At 28.9% G+C, this 18,116-nt stretch overlaps 1 protein-coding gene across 5 annotated transcripts in view; it reads right to left on the bottom strand.

Moving 5' to 3' along the window:
• Window positions 1-18,116, bottom strand: part of LOC135122897 (nuclear factor of activated T-cells 5-like) — a 95,182-nt gene that overhangs the window by 14,326 nt on the left and 62,740 nt on the right. For 3 of the 5 annotated variants that reach the window (XM_064047388.1, XM_064047386.1, XM_064047387.1), the window contains exon 3: window positions 4,131-4,320. In XM_064047388.1, the coding sequence (XP_063903458.1) occupies window positions 4,131-4,320 (190 nt within the window). The other 2 variants (XM_064047389.1, XM_064047390.1) reach the window with 2 other exon arrangements.

Raw genomic sequence — 18,116 nt, 5'->3', positions numbered from 1 at the left:
GATAATCTCTATAAAAAAGAATTCAATTCTTCAATTTTGTATTTTTTTTTGTTTCTGCAGTTTTTCGATTTGTAATTTTTCGAGTTTTCAAATTTAAATTTGTGAGTTTTTCAATTTTCCAACTTTTGAATTTTTCAAGTTTTCGATTTTCCTTTCGGTATTTTATTTTCTTTATTTTTCCAATTATTCTGGCTTTCAATGTTTCAATTTTATAATTTTTGTTGCTTCAATTTTTCGATTTTTTGTTTCTTCACTTTTACAATATACAACTCAATATTAGATTTTGCGATTTTTGGATTTGCAATTGCCCGAGTTTTTAGTTTTTAATTTTTCTATTCACAATTTTTCGTTTCGGTTTTTTATTTTATTTATTTTTTCAATTTTTCGGCTTCTCAATGTTCAAATTTTAATATTCTATACATACATTTTCAATGTATACATATGTAATAATAATAATTTTTAAAATTTTTCGCTTTTTCATTTTACGATTTTGGAATTTCTCGATTTTTTTTCAATTCTTCAAATTTTAATTTTTTTGTTTCTGCAATCATTTCGATTTTTCAATTTTAAATTTTTCAGTTTTTCAATTTTCCAACTTTTGAATTTTTCAATTTTTCGATTTGCAATTTTTCCTTTCTGTATTTTATTTTTTTATTTTTCAATTACATATTCGATTTTTCAATGTGTCGATTTTATAATTTTCGCTTCTTCAATTTTTCGAATTGCAATTTTTCGAATTGCAATTTTTCCATTTTTTGTTTCTTTACTTTTACAATACACAATTCTTCAAGTTTTCATTTTTAAATTTTTCAGTTTTTTGATTTTCGAATTTTTGGATGTTTCAATTTTAGATTTTGCGATGTTTGGATTTCCAGTTACACGAGTTTTCAGTTTTTAATTATTTTTCAATGCTCTAATTTTATCATTTTTCTTTTTTTCAATGTGATTTTTTTTTAATTTTTCGTTCTTCCAATTTTTGATTTTTCCATTTTTCACTTTTTTGTTTCTTCAATTTTTGATTTACAATTTTATAGTTTTCATTTCAAATGTATACATATGTAACAATGATAATTTTTAAAAATTTTCGCTTTTTCATTTTACGATTTTAGAATTTTTCCATATTTTTTCAGTTTTTCAATTTTCCAACTTTTTGAACTTTTTAATTTTTCGATTTGCAATTTTTCCTTTCCGTACTTTTTTTCTTCATTTTTCCAATTATTCGATTTTTCATTTTCTTTATTTGTACAGTTTTTCGATTTTGAAATGTTTCGATTGTGTAATTCTTGTTTCTTTAATTTTTCATTTTCTTTATTTTTACAATTTTTCGATTTTTCAATGTTCCGATCTTACGATTTATTTTTTCAATTTTTCGTTTCAATTTTTCGATTTTTTGTTACTTCACTTTTACAATATGCAACTCTTCGAGTTTTCGTTTTTAAATTTTTCACTTTTTTGATTTACCACTTTTTGGATGTTTCAATTTTACATTTTGCGATTTTTGGATTTGCAGTTTCATGTGTTTTCAGGTTTTAATTTTTCAATTTTTCGATTCGCAATTTTTCGTTTCGGTTTTTTATTTTATTTATTTTTTCAATTTTTCGCGTTCTCAATGTTCTAATTTGACATTTTTTTTTTCAATGTGAAAATTCTCAAATTTTGGATTTTTCAGTTTTTCAACTTCTAAATTTTTCAATTTTTCCATTTTTCACTTTCTCGTTTTTTCAATTTTTGATTTGCAATTTTATAGTTTTCATTTTAAATGTATATATATGTAATACTAATAATAATTTTGAAAAAAAATTTTTCGCTTTTTCATTTTACAATTTTAGAATTGCTCCATATTTTTTCTTAATTCTTCAATTTTCCTTTTTTTCGTTTCTGTAGTTTTTCGATTTGTAATTTTTCGAGTTTTCAGTTTTTCAATTTTCCAACTTTTGAATTTTTCAATGATTTTATAATTGTTTTTTCAATGTTTCCTTTTCTTCTGTTTATTCAGTTTTTCGATTCATTAATTTTTTCGTTCTTTAATTTTTCATTTTCCTTATTTTTACAATTTTTTGATTTTCAATGTTCCGATTTTATGATTTCTTATTTTTTCAATTTCAACTTTTTCAATTTCAACTTTTTCAATTTTACGAACTGCAATTTTTCGATTTTCTGTCTCTTCACTTTTACAATATGCAACTCTTCGATTTTTCATTTTTAAATTTTTCAATTTTTTGATTTCCCAATTTTTGAATGTTTCAATTTTTGATTTTTCGGTTTTTCCATTTTCATTTTTTCATTTCTTCAATTTTTGATCTGCAATTTTATAGTTTTCATTTTAAATGTATAGATAATTATGTAATGACAATAATTTAAAAATTTTTTCGGTTTTTCATTTTACGATTTTAGAATTTCTCCATATTTCGAGTACTGGATTTTAAAACTTTTTCGAAAAATGAAATAAATAATTTTTCAATTTTTCGATTTTTAATTTCTCAATTATTCGGATCATTCAGTGTTCCAGTTTTTCAACTTTACAATTTTTTCGATTCTATAATTTTTGAGTCGTTATTTCTTTTTTCCAATTTTCCGATTCATTAATTTTTTTCGATTTTGAAGTTTCTTGATGTTTAGTTTTTTAATATTTCAATCTTTTTAGATTTTTTAGTTTTTCTATTTTTCAATTTTTGGATTTATTAACTTTTCGAAAAAAAAAAAGGAAAACTGCACAATTATGTAATTGAAAATCAAAAATGAAAACTTTGAAAAATCTAAAAATTTGAAAACTTGAAACGAAAGGAAGGAAAAATAGAAAAATCCGAAGATTAAATATTGGGACTTAAAAATCAAAAAAGTGTAAACTCGAAAAAACGAAATATTGTAAAATCGAAGTATTGAAAATTAAAGGAATCGGATAATGAAAAATCGAAAAATTGCAAAATTGAATAAACGAAAAATTGTGATATAAAATCAAGAAAATGAAAATTAAAAATCATGAACTTGGAAAATTGAAGAAACGAAAAATCTAAATATTAAAAATTGTGTAACTGAAAAATCGAAAAATGATTATCATGATTACGATAAACTTAAGATTTCGTAAGATTTCAGAGCATTCGGTTTTGCAGTTTCAAAGTTAAATTGCAAAATTTTGTTATACAATTTTGATTTTTTTCCCAAAATTTTGGATGTCTAGGGTGAAAACTCAGCACAGACGTATCTCATGTCATAAAATTTGAAACAAATTTACTATTGTAAATTTTGGAGACGATGTCATCAAACTCTTGGTGGGAATGATGAGTTAAATTTTGGTTAGGGTTAGAAACGGGAGACCTATTTCTTCGTAGTCTAGGGGTCATGAAAGGTCGAGAAAATATAAAATCGGTCGATGGAGTCGATTACAATTAGCTTACGCTCGGGAAGTAAAAAATTAATATAACTTTGTTTTAGTAGTGAGGTGGTCGATTTCTTCAATTTTTACCGTTTATTTTCTGGTCTTGTGTTTGTTGATTTTATACAATATATAAAGCACTGTTCGCAAGATGTCGCCTCATCCGAGTGCAGTTTTGTGACACAAAAAGGCGGCCGTCAATCTCAATCCACCGAAAAATACTTTTCGCTACAAAATAAATTTTACTGTAAATAAAGTGTGTAATGAAAATTTTCAATATACAGGCAATAAATTTACTTCCTGATTACTTTATTTATATCTTTAATATTATGTTTACATGACAAATAAGGGATTTATTAAAACTGTTCGTTTAATGCCCAGAAATGAATATATAAAATATAAATAAAAAAAATCAATCAAAATTTTGAAAATGTTATAAACATTTCTAACAACTTAAATTAGAAAAATAACACGGAGATTGTTGCCAAAAAAAACTAGCAGTTTTTAATACTCATAGCTCCGTCTCCCCTACATTGTGTATTCCCTGCCGAAGAAAATAATCCCTGTCGAAGTGTCACTTTCGGCAGATAAAAATTTACAGCACCCTTCTTAATTATCCATATCTCAACAACGTGCCGATATTTTGCAATAAAATGTTTATCACCTATAATGATATATAACTTAATTACATCCCTCTTAAAATATTTCGATAAATTTTTTACAGATCATAAAACCCATGGCACTAATAAATACTCACCCTAAACCGCTATCGTTGGAATTATCACATGGATCCAGACTGCGTCTGAAGGCCGATCGGACTTTGGCTGGCATATCTCTGACCATGGCAAGACGTTTCCCGCTCGGAGGCCTCCCTGGACGCCGCTCCCTCACCTGGGGCGGCCTGACGCCGACCGTCGGAATCGTGCATAGAGTCATTTTTGAATCGCCTGAAAGACAATACTGAGGTCGTACAAGTCGAGTTATTTTTTTAATTCGAGCAAACAGAGCGGATAAACAGACGTCTGATAACAGCTAAATTATAATTTTGTTTACCGAGAGATTAAAAAGTGGGTGACGTTTATCCAGTTTAACCCAAAACGCATCGTAAACACCTTTGTCGCGACCAAAACAATCGATTCTAATGGGAATCACTGTTTGAAGATTTTCATTGGAAGTGCGTGTTAGTACCTTGTTAGCACCTGTGCGGTAATTTCACTACTACGATGGTAATTGATTAAACCAATGGCTTGGAATGGCTACGGTGATGCGAAAATAAAGGACAATTAGCGGCAGACTCCTAACAAAGCAACTAGGCGCTTAAATATGCAACTTCGCAAAAAAAATGAAACAATATTCTTCCTTGTTGGGTGTCTAGAACGATTATTGAATCAAGGACGGCGATTTATTTATCAGTTACTGTTGAAAAATCTTCTAACAGTCTTAGCGTTAATCCGGGCGATAATCAGTGAGCATATAAACACATTTTACTGGTTCCAGGAAGCTTTGTTTAATTAATTAGATTTCAAGTGTAATTATGTAAAGACCGCTTGCTACCTACATTGGAATGAAAACTAATCGATTCATATGAAACATGGGGAAAATATACTGGTATGTGCAGACAGACACAACATTGCTGTAATTTGCCACCTAATAAAATTAATAGTATGATTATTACGGGTATGCCACGTCATATAAACAACCTTGCTCATGTGATGCGTTTCTGTTGAAAAGTTTTGACGCATATAGTAATGTAATGTGTATTCCGAACACACATGTTTGCAATTTCCTTAATTAATCAATCCTGCAACGAAAGAAAATCATTACAGTATTGATTCTTATTATTCGTAAGTATTTAACAACGTCAACAATATGTGTTAATCTAATGAATTTTGTGTGCATATAATCACAACAACAACCACATGCAAAGCAGTAATTAAAACCCAATAAAAAAAAACACTGTTATGATAATGGACATGCGGCACTTAAATCATCAATTTACATCAATTCCGCGACGTTTTTACGACCACTCATTTTCGGTCATTTTCATTTTTTGTGTTATGTTTACAGTATCTTTCTTATGCGGCGTTTTGCGCTTCATTGTGATCATGGGCTCGATTACATCCAATCAAATGTCAAAAATACGCCGAAACTTGCGCAAATTGTTTACAATCTCGAATTTCTTATTTGAAAGTTCAAAGGTGATTGTGAATTTGCACAAATATTCCTAACTGTTTTGCACACCGTCAATAAATGACTGATGCATCCCAACTGCGCCGACGAGACCCAACTGCGCCGCCAGTTTTGTGGCTTACAAACTGTGTCGCATCCCGCTGATTAATTAAGAAATGATTGGCAGATTTGCCGCCTTGTCGCAATTATAATCATTATCAAATTGAGTACAGAGTAAATGAGTGTACTGTGAAAATAAGCCGCCAATTTGGACATCTTTGAACTTTGAATTGTAAGTTAGATTTTCGTAAAAATACGAAATTTTACAATGACTACACGCAATATTACGCACAAATAAAAAAAAAAAATTGAAACTCTGGAATATATTTGAAAATATATTATCGTGAAATATTTTGATTATTTAATGTTCTATTTTACTCTGTTTTATCAAATTCGTCGAATACTTTACGAGTGCATTGTGTATGCACTTTAATAGTTAACATGTCGATGAATCTGCTTTTAATCGCATGGTATTTGTAGAAAATTATAAAACATTGTGTATTATTATATCAGTATATAAATTGATGGCTTGCAACCAGATCTTGTCTAGGCTAAAATTATCTCCCTTGGGAAGAACGTGTGTATACTACGTTTCACTTTGGAGGTAAATTTTGAAAATGACGGCTATTTCAAATGATCCGTTTTAAAGTTAATCTATTTTTTAGGAAAAAAATACATAATTTTCAGTTTTTGGTTTTACAATTTTATGCGTTTTCAATATTTAATTTTTCAATTTTTTGGTTTTTCAATGTTCTGATTTTATAGTTTTTCTTTTTTCAAGTGAAATTTTTCAATTTTTGGATTTTTCAATTTGTGGATTTTCCAATTTTTAGATTTTTTAATTTTTTGTTTTTTCAATTTTAGATTTTTCAGTTCCTCGATTTATAAATTATTCGTTTCTTCAATTTTTGATTTGCAATTTTTCAAATTTCCGTTTTAAATATGAATGTAATAATAATTATAATTTTCAAAATTTTTCACTTTTTCGACTTCACAATTTTTACGATTATATAATTTTTCGATTTGCTTTTTCTTTTTTCCAACTTTTCGTTTCTTCACTTCTTCAAATTGCAATCGTCCGATTTTGCAATTTTTTGTTTTTCTCAATTTTGATTTTTAATTTCTCGATTTACTAACTTTTCGAATCAAAAAAATGGAAAAAACGAAAACGCATAAAATAAAAACGTGAAAACGTAAAAATCGAAAAAACGAAATATGTATTGTAAAATCGGATAATCAGAAATCGACAAATTGCAAAATTGAAAAATGGGGGAATTGAAAAATAAAAATCAAGAACTTGAAACTTTGCGAAAACGAAAAATGAAAAATTGCAATATTAAAAAATCGCAAAATTGAAGAATTGAAAATCGAAAATTTGGAAAATTTGAAAGTCTAGAAATAGAAAAATTTTAAAAATTAACGTTGAAAAAACAAAAAAATATGAAACCGAAACGTTGAAAAATGGAATTAAATTAAATTAATTCTGATAACATGGTGATCGTTATAAAAATTTGTAATTTACGTGAATGTATTCAAGAAAAAAAACTAATTTATTTTGGGATAGCCCGCTTCACCTGGAGTAATTTCGACATATAATTTTAACATACATATCAACATTGATGTAGGAATCAGCCTAACCTCAAAAACAAACACATCAATTAGTGTATTAAAAAAAATACGTAGTGACAGAATACATGTTGTGTAATCTTAGTCTTTCAAATAATAATTAAAAATAAATTATATTGCTGTACATAATTTTTCAATTTTCGGTTTTACAATTTTACGAGTTTTCAATTTTTCGGTTTTTCGATGTTCTGATTTTATAATTTTTCTTTTTTTAATTTTTCGATTTTCAACTTTCTTGTTTTTTCAATTTTAGGTTTTTCAGTTTCTCAATTTTTCAATTTTTCGTTGTTTCAATTTTTCATTTGTAATTTTTCTAGTTTTCATTTTAAACATGTATCTAATAATAATTATAAAATTTTCAAAATTTTTCACTTTTTAAATTTCACGATTTTCCATTTTTCAATGATTGGATTTTCAAACTCATTTGTTCGATTGTTCATTTTTCAGTTTTTAATTTTGCAATTTACAGATATTTAATTTTGCAATTTTTCGATCTTTAAATGTTACAGTGTTTTGACTTTCTAATTTTTACGATTCTATAACTTTTCGATTTGTTTTTTCTTTTTTCAATTTTTCGATTTATTAACTTTTTAAATTAAAAAATGGAAAAATTGCTAGATTATACAATTGAAACATCAAAAATGATAAAAAGAAAACGCATAAAATGAAAACTTAAATCGAAATATTGAAAATTAAAGAAATCAGGAAATCGGACAATGAGAAATCGAAAAATTGCAAAATTGAAAAAATTCAAAATTGGAAAATCGGGGAATTGGAAAATAAAACTCAATAACTTGAAAAATTACGATAACGAAAATTTGAATTTGAATCGAAACATGTATTTAAATTGAGTAACTGAAACATCGAAAAATGAAAAATTGTAATATTAAAAAATCGGAAAATTGAAGAATTGCAAATCGAAAAATTGAAATAAATAACGTTGAAAAATGGAATTAAATTAAATTTATTCGGATAACATGACGATCGTTGTACAAATTTATAATTTAAGTGAATGTGGTCAAGAAAAAAAACTAATTTTTGACTATCCCGTTTCACCTGAAGTGACTTCGACATATAATTGTACACTGTATCAAAAAAAAATATATGTAGTGACAGGATACATGTTGCGTAGTTTTAATAATTAAGTCCTCCAAATAATTAAAAATAAATTATATTGTTGTACATAATTTTTCAAATTTTGGTTTTGCAATTTTACGAGTTTTTAATTTTCCAAATCTTCGGTTTTTCGATGTTCTGATTTTATCATTTTTCTTTTTTCATTTTTAGATTTTTCAGTTTCTCGATTTTTCAATTTTTCAATTTAATAACAATTATATTTTCAAAATTTTTACTTTTTAAATTTCACGATTTTCCATTTTTCAATTATTGGATTTTAAAACTTTTTCATTTGCTCGATTGTTCAATTTTCAATTTTTCGATCTGTCAATGTTACATGTTTCGACTTTACAATTTTTACGATTCTATAATTTTTCAGTTTGTTTTTTCTTCTTTCCAATTTTTCGATTCATTATGTTTTCGATTTTTAGTTTTTCAGTGTTTCAATTTTTCGTTTCTTCAGTGCTTTAAATTACAATTTTTCGATTTTGTAATTTTTTGTTTACTTGATTTTGATTTTTAATTTTCCGATTTTTCAATTTTTCGGCTTACTAACCTCTCAAATAAAAAAAAATGGAAAACCTGCGAAATTATACAACTGAAAAATCAAAAATGAATAAACTAAAACGCATAAAATGAAAACTTGAAAAATTGCGAAAAGGAAAAACTGAAAAATTGAAAAATTGAAAAAATTAAATTTATTTTGATAACATGGTAATCGTTATAAAAATTTGTTTTTAATTTTTGGATAGCCCGCTTCACCTAAAGTGACTGCGACATATAATTTTTACATACAATGTATAAAAAAAATGCGTAATGACATGTGAGTGTAGTCTTAAGTCCTTCAAATAATTAAAAATAAATTATATTGCTAAAAATAAACTGTTTATGTGATACTTAGTCAATAGCGACGCGGAAGTGCCACCTGTAACTGTTGCGTAAATCTGCTGCAGTAATTTGAAGATTTGCTTTTATTGGCGCCCAATTTAAGCGGGTTAAATCGGGTAATCGGCGCAGTTTAGTTTCGCCCGTCACATCGAACCTCAATTGAAATTTCAATCTCTCTTAATCTGCGTCAGTTTAACAATTTGGTTACGCCAAATTCATGAAGTATAATATATTAAATTAGTATAAAACATCGAACAAATTAACCTCAGAATCAACTAATTCTACGAACCACGTGTTAAAGAAATGACTCGATAATCGCTGTCTGGATCTTGATCTTAAAATATTTACAAACCGGACTTTCGCCGGTCTTCGTTGTAGGTATTTGTTTGTTCAATTATACCATCGGATCAAGTGACGACGCCTCTGATTTATCGCCATGTGGAAGCATGTGAACGAAGAGACGGAGGAAAATGAATTTTGAAATTTTAATCTACTAGGGTTAATTTATTCTTGAGAAGCTTTCACAGACCAAAGCCACTGTAAATTCGGGTTTATTCTCGGGCTAACAGATGGAACATGGATTAGAAGATAAGTTTCAATTTTCAGAATTGACGCACGAAAAATTGCCCAAAATGATTAGATCCAAAATCTACGATTTCTTGTCATTTATCTAATAAATATTTCACGGTTGTAACGTTGTTGTTAAATTATCTTAACGTATTGTCATTGAATTAAAGCAATTAAATAGATAGGTTAAACTACGATACGTGATATAGGTTAATATCTTTTACACAATTGATATAGTACGTTAAATCTTCTAACAAAAGATCTAAACAAATTATTTGATAAGTAATTAAGTCGACTAAAATCGGAGGATTAATTTCGGGTTTATATAAACATAAAATAAGAAATGAAAACGTGGTGAAAGCTGCCTTCACACTTTCAAACTATACATAAAAATACAATGGTATTCGTTGGTTATAAAAAAATGATTCAAAATCTGCAAACAGTGACTCCTTGAATTTAGTAAAACAAGGATTCAAGGTGAATTTTGTGACCAACAATGCATACAATTTTTGTTAATAAAATATGCTAACAATTTTAAATTTTATGCGAACACCTAGACACAACAAGCGTCATTAGTACCAACCCAAAAATCGCCCTTTTTGTTTTACACCAAATATATCGAAAATATTTCACTTTCACAATCCACTAAAACATAACAAACAGTAAAGAGTTGTGCTAATTGGAACACTCTATCTGACTAAAACCAGTATAAAGATAAAATTGTGTTGACATTTTTCAAGATATCGTTACAATTACATATATAAAAATGTGTTCAACATTAGCGTCGTGCTAGTTCTAGTAATCAAATCACGAGTCGAACAAACAACAAATAGACACCAATTGATTATACATGTTAAAAAATTTGTTTTCAATTATAGTACGCAGTCCTTGTTCTACATTTACGGCTTCAAAAAATTTAAATATTCTTCAAAGCTACATACCGTACAGCGTCCGAAAACGTACAACCGCACCGGAGCCAAATCAAAACACATATGCTCGCACATATTCCAAAAAACGTAACCACTTTAAGATAACGGTGTAGAGCATTATCATCAATCACGCGTTATCTGGATTTTTCGATAAAACTAAAGGTAAAAATCTCTATACGAAGACACATTTTAAAAATGTAGTGCACACATAATTTGGCAAATTTGTGAATAATCGAGTAGTCTGTCAAAGAAAAAAAAAACTTGATTTTAAAAAATTTCGAAACAACGGTATTATCACGTGTGAAACTGTTCTTCCAAAATTTTGACCTTATCTTTGCCATGATGGTAGTACATGAAAGTGTCGATAAAATCTGAATTATTACGTCTTCAAACGTATTAGTAGTGAAGTGGTATTGAACATCAATTAATACTCAAATGATTTGATTCCTTCGGTTAATAAATAAAGCGCATCGATTAGTCCAGTTTATTTGTGTACATTGTGTAAATGTTGTTTGTTAAACTTGTCTACAGTGCTTGAATAAACAAACACACATAATGATTTTTTAAAAGTTATGGCTGAGGTCTCCTTACTACTTGTGTGCACTACACAATACTCAAGGTCTCGAACAATCATTTAATAATATTGTCATTTGTTAACATTTATGCTTATGTGTGGGTAAGTGGAATATAATATCGCTAGTCATCAGGCTAAATGAGTGACAATATTTGGCTCAGCCACCACATTAAAACTAAATTTTGGAGATATTTTGTCGTGGGTAAAGTTTGTTCACCTCTTTTAATATTTGGTTTTAAATTAAATTGGAGTCGGTTTGATATGACGCGTTTACTGTAGATTATGAGTATTGGCATTTTTGTAAACAGTTTTATTTATAACGCACTAGTTGGTGTATAACATGTAGAAGAAGCCAAGATGTTATCTAAAAGGCTAATGAAGTACACAATGTTTCAGATAATGGGTTTTAAATTAACACAATAATAAAAATGGACAAATGTTAAGTGCACGTGAAACATGTAACCTTAACAACACGAGAAATAAATGTTTTAATTAATACGTTCCGACGTAAACTTGATCACCTTTAAAAAGTCCTTGTGACTAATTTTGAAAAATTTGAGTAAACATAAAAATTGTTCTTTAAGAAGCAAGACGATCTAAATTTATTTCTTTTGGCTCACAATCAAGCAAATATTTTAATAATAGGGTTATAAAAGAATCTCTCTGCAAATAAACAAAATATATGTATTTAATTCTAAAAGTCATAGCGAATAGTTAGTGCGATATTCGAAACGAGTTAACTACGAAAGAAACACAAACAAGAATAAAACGCAATATTCCTCAGCAGTTTCTCACCTTATATCACAGTTATTTTTACAAACAAAATAAAATAAAAATATCACAGTCAAAATACTACAGAGATCACAGTAGACTAGATTTAAAATGAAACTCACGTTAAGTTAATCAACGCAAAAATAAATAAACAATCACTTAACAACACTGAACTGCCGTCTTCAACTTTTCGAGAAGCATAGTTTATAAAAAAATATATTCTCTCGGACGCCGATGAACAACAAGTTGCACCAAGTCACTTAGCAGATTCTCGTGGACTGAATGAGTTTTGAAAGGACTCCGCTGAAATCAAGTGCAAATCTTGCGCTTGCGTACACGCAAACCAATACAAACTCCTTTCCCGCTCAAAATTTTAACATTATTTTTAATTTTCGAATCACAGCCGAAATTTCTATGCTTTATTCGAAAAGGAAGTGGGAATTTTATAACAGCCAATAGGACAAATCTACATTTGAACTCCCACCTACGTTAATAACCGCGTTTTTATTATACTCGCAATGAACAAATTAAGACGTCGTCATTCATCAGACGGACTTCAAACACTCTAAATAGAATTTTGACGTGTTTCTCGACGTCGCAACAGGCTTGGAACGGATTTCTAAAAGCTTAAAAAAATTTAAGGGCTTTCATCTCGATTTTCCTTCCAATTGGATTTCGTTTTCGTTTTTATAAGGTTAAAATGATGTTACGTCACAAATTTGTGACTATAACGACACGACGTTTATTATCATTTATGAATATTAACCAACGAAGGTCGAAATAGGTTACCCAATAAATATTTAATTACCGATCTTGACATTCCCTTAATGCGCTACGAGATTATGCCACGAAATAAGTTTCTCAAGAAAAATCGCTCAAGATAAATCGATATTCGCTTACGTTTAAAAATTAAATTATTGTTGCTTAAAAACAAAATTAAACTGCGGTTTCAATAACTTTCATGTAGTTAGTTAAATGGATTTATAATATCAAATCGATAGCCGGTTTTGAGTCAAAGTCTGGCACACAATCAACCACTTGTTGACGCCTCTACAAGGGGAATCTAAAGATTATTTTACTTTACACTTTAACAAATGATATTGTTTATATTACACATACTTATGTTAATTATTTCACTGATAATTCTATGTAAAAAAATAATTACTTATACGATACTTACAAACAAATAACCGACGATAATTTTGTTCACGAACCGAACGTCTAAAATTTTTAAGACCGAATTCTAAATTTTTACAAATCGATATTGTTATATACACCTCTCCTAGAGCCATTAAAGCAAACGCAACTTGATTTAATAAATTTTCCCATGACGTCATTACCTTTTTGGTTAATATAAATCTGATGTTTTATATGTTCCACGTAATAGTAACCGTGACGTTCGTGGTCCCCAAATTTCACTAGAATTAATTATTTAGTAAAGTGACGTCATCAAGGGTTTGAACGGGATAAACTTGGGTTCTTGTAAAATGTGTTCTCGGGAACAGATGAGCCCTTTCTGAGAAAATCGTAAAAATATTCGTTTATACATTTTTTTTAGATTTCCTGTGTAAACATCGTAAAAAATAAAAGCACAATTTTTTAATGAACACTTGTATGTATATTTTTTCAAGCTGAAGTTAGCAGCTTAGTTGGGACGAATCATCAAATTTTCGTTGATGTTTTGTAATCAGTAAAATCATATTTTTTCCTTAATAATGTTTAAAATGCAGACGCATTCCGGTTCGAAGATAAATAAGCTACAGAATCTAAAAAAGCTCAATCTCAAGCAAAAACTGCATTCAATTTTTTCTTAAGACGAGAACCATTTTTTAAATACTTATAAACACAGAAAATCATATAATAAGGAAAACGTATTAAATGCATAACAACACATGTTCACATTTGCACCACTGATTGCTGCGAATATCGCGTTCTGTAGCAAATTTAATGAGAATAAAGTATCCGAACAGCCTACAAAGTTAAATTTATTCGTTTTTATGTCATGTTTTAGCACATGGGAGGTTTATGCTTCCAGAAATTCAATCAACTCACTATTTTTTTTCTTACAAAAATAAAAAAAAATCATGGACTGTTTCTAGAAAAATTTAGGAGGTCGCGATTTAAAGCACACATTTAACAATCATTTAACAAAATTTTTAAAGACGTCATCAAATTTTTGAATGTGATGAATCCATAAAATTTTATCTTGGCGAACTTTATTTTCGGGATAACCTCTAAATTTCTTCAGTGAGGTCAAATGTATTAATTTTGATACCTAGAGTGCAACACGAGTAGTGCGTTACGTAACTTTTTAAGACAAATAGTAAAATTTTATTTTTTTTTTACGATAACCCACATGAGTAAGGTTAAAAAATATGGGTACATTATAAAACCACGTGTAAAGGAGCTTGACGTCATGTTACAAATCTTGCACATTATTACAAAAATATTCGTACGATTACACTTTCTGACAATTACACAAACGTTTATGAAAATCTTTCTTCACATCCTGCGTTCCTGAGTTTTCCTAAAAAAATTACATGATCGATTGGAATAATAAAACATTATTTCCGTAGATGAATTATGAAGTGTGATGGTTCAGTAATTAAAATAAACATCCTTGTTTACATCTACTCGTACTATTATTGACGTACACCTTCAACTGGAAATTGTAAGCTTCTCGTGATCTTTAAACGCAAAATTGCTCCGAATGACTTATTCATGGAGTACATTTATACATAATGTATCATGTATCATGAATTGTAAAATCGAACTGTACGAAGTACCACACATTTAAAATCTTCATCCAAAACCGAGTAGATTTTATGAAACTGTGTTGCTGCTAATATTATAATTATTTTAGCAGTAAAAGATAATACAACACACGTGTGCCCTTGAATGGTCATTGTCTTAACTATTTACGGCTTAACAAATGACAGCATAATAGAGATGTGATCAAAAAATGATAATTATATCGACCGTGTTAAAAACTTGTTAGCTCACATACTTAAATCTAAATTTCGCGCATTTTCTGCTCAAGGAAAAAATAGCTTTTGGTTAACAAAAATGTGTGCCAATAACTGTGTCAACGCACGTCACTTTTATCAAAATTTTATCAATATCGGTTTTTAAACAAATTAGTTCTGCAAAAAACTTACTATAATTATGTTTGAACGAAGAAAAGTGACGACTATAGTATAGATAAAAATAACTCTTGGAGGTTAACGAGTTTACTCTTGCCTTTAAAATAATACAGTGAATTTTCATCCGATAAGTCTTATTTAATATTTTTAATATACTTATCAGCAATAAAATTAAGTACAGCTCCATTAGAGAGATACCCTCTGCTCGCTCGTTATCACAAAAATCAACCTGATAAAACTATCTACCGCTTGCGTAATTAGATAAGAACACACAGGGTGTTATAATTTGCCTAACTACAAGAAACTGAACACTAGGAAAAAAACGAAATAAATATTTTGAAATTAGCAGACTTATTATTTGTCAGATATCGCCTAATAAAGACCCTGACAATTGACACCATAAAACCGACTAAACATAAACTCGCAAAGGTTAATTAAACACATATGGTGTTAATATAAAATTTTGGACAAATTAAAAAAAATGTTTATTATATTCAAATTCCTTAATTGAATTTGAATTTCTTGGTGCAAAGTCCACAGTTCAGGTTTTTGTTTAATTAGTTGTGGTTTGCAAAAAGTGCTCTTTTTTGGGTACACGTGTATAGGAAATAATATCTAAATCGTTCGAACTAGTGAAATATTTCACGGTATCATGACAACGAATAAATACCACCTTAGTCACATCCAAACAAAAATTTTGCCCTCAAGCAAAGAGAATCGGGCTAATTCAATGAAAATAAATTAAAATTTATCGCAGATATTTACATAACCTCGGAACTTGCAATTAATGTAACAACTCAAATTGAAGCGATGTTTCCTACGTGATTGGTTCTTGAAAGAGGTGATGCTAAACAAGTGTTTACACTTGTCGTTCATTGCCTTCGATAACAACACTATTTGCATTGTCTGGCTTCTTGATTAAATTTATAATTATAGCAACTATGTCTTTGTTCGTAGTTGTAACTTTCTGTAATTGAGATAACAGGACAATCGAACATGTTAATGTGACATCAAACCGGCTTTTTGCAGCTCAAGAATTGTATATGAAACGAAGAAACTATTTTGTTTGTGTTTACCGCATAAAAGCTCGGAAAAATACCGCCTATTTTATTAAAGAATTTTGCACATCTTTATTAGGGCAAAGCTCGGCGTATTGACGTAAATTTCAATGCATGTTTACGATTTCCAGGCTGAAAGTGGAGGTCGACCGCGATTTTGTTTTTTTTTTCCTGAAACAAAATGTTACGTCTCCACTGTTGATTAATTTGTTTTTGTTCAAAACGACTAATTGCACCTAAATAATTGATGTTGGTTTTTCCTGACTGGAGGTGATTTCATAAAATATATCTTAATTGTCTCAATTCTTGTCTCTTTCTTACAAAATAATGCATTATTAATTACTACCAGCACACAGAAATCAGTAAATCTTTTTCCATAAGGTACTGTAAAATGTGTTACCATTATGGATAATAACGCATCCCATTATATATTTCCAACATTTATTATGTGAAATTGCTTATTCAATTTGTGAGTCATGACATGTCGTGGAAAATTTAATGCATCAAAGGACTGCGAAGTTTTCATTCGCCAAAAATAATCCTCTCAAATGACTTCTTAAATGATTCGAAAAATGCTTTCAAATAAAATTCACAAAAACCATTTACAATGTTCATTCCAAGCCATCGCCAACAACACACAATTTAAAAGAAAAATTAAACTTTTGGTTCTTTCACCATTACAAGGTAGGTCAGTGCCTTTTTGCGATTTCATTGTTTTTATTTAATTGTCGACAAATACAAGCAGGAAATGCTAACTAAAGGTTTTTTTTTTTCGAAACCGCAAGACGATTATGGAGAATTATAGATAACCGCACTTTTTTAAAGTTAAGTTTAAGGCCGACAGTTATTTATTTTTACGCATGAATAAACAATTTATATAAGAGTGTTTACAGTCTTATTTTGCAACATAAACCTGTTAACTTTCAAACAGACAAAAAAAATCATAATCATAAAGAGTGTCACAGCAATAAATTGGTTAATCGTAAAGGTGTGATTCTACATTGTTCCACAAGCCAAAAGATGCATAATTTATGGCTTTATCAATAATAATAAAAAAAGTGTAGCTGTATTGGCGAATCGTACCCAATGTCACCTTTATTCACTTTTATTTGCGCACTAGAGCTGATAAATTAACAACAGTATGCTCATCTCATTTATGATGCATGATTTTTGACCACGAAGTTTATCTAAATTTAAATATTTAATTTTTCTAATATATCTAATTATACAAACGTGGGTTATTAAAAAATTTTAAATAGTGGCCTTTTACATTGCGGAGAGTAAATTCCAAGGAAACCATTTGTTGTGAACACATCCCAACCCAAAGTGCGAGTAACCACAAACCTTGTTTAAAAAGTCGAAAACACTTTCTTAAAACTACTCACGCATTTCAACATAAAAACTGAGGAATTAGTATCACCAATAACCACAAAATCAACCACAAACCCCTAATTCCATTATCTCAATTATTTTTAGGTCAGATTTGTACCAGGTATTCGCAAAAACAATAACAAATTCATTTAAATCAATTCAAACACAACCGGTTTTGTCCAGAATAAAATTTCATAGTGCAAATATTTTTTACGGGTGCAAGACAAACAATAAACAAGGACGGTGTGCTTCTATTCAAATGAGCGGAGGATTGTTTCAGAAGCAATTCATCGGGAAATAATAACACTATTAAAGAATTTCTTGACGTCAACCATTACAATTGTAAACGCTAAAAATCGTAAACATATACCTGACATCTGAACTTCGCCGATTAATTTTGTTGGAGGAAAAACGAAACCTTAAAAATATCAGAATCACAAGCCTTTCAATTTAAAATTGCTGAAGAAAAAT

The sequence above is a fragment of the Zophobas morio genome, unplaced genomic scaffold (genome assembly GCF_036711695.1).
Source record: "Zophobas morio isolate AGI-343-1 ecotype UQ-CSIRO unplaced genomic scaffold, CSIRO_AGI_Zmor_V1 ptg000005l, whole genome shotgun sequence".
Classification (NCBI taxonomy): Eukaryota; Metazoa; Arthropoda; class Insecta; order Coleoptera; family Tenebrionidae; genus Zophobas; species Zophobas morio.
The sequence above is the reverse complement of the archived record's forward strand: the minus strand, read 5'-3'. Positions and strand labels throughout refer to the sequence as shown.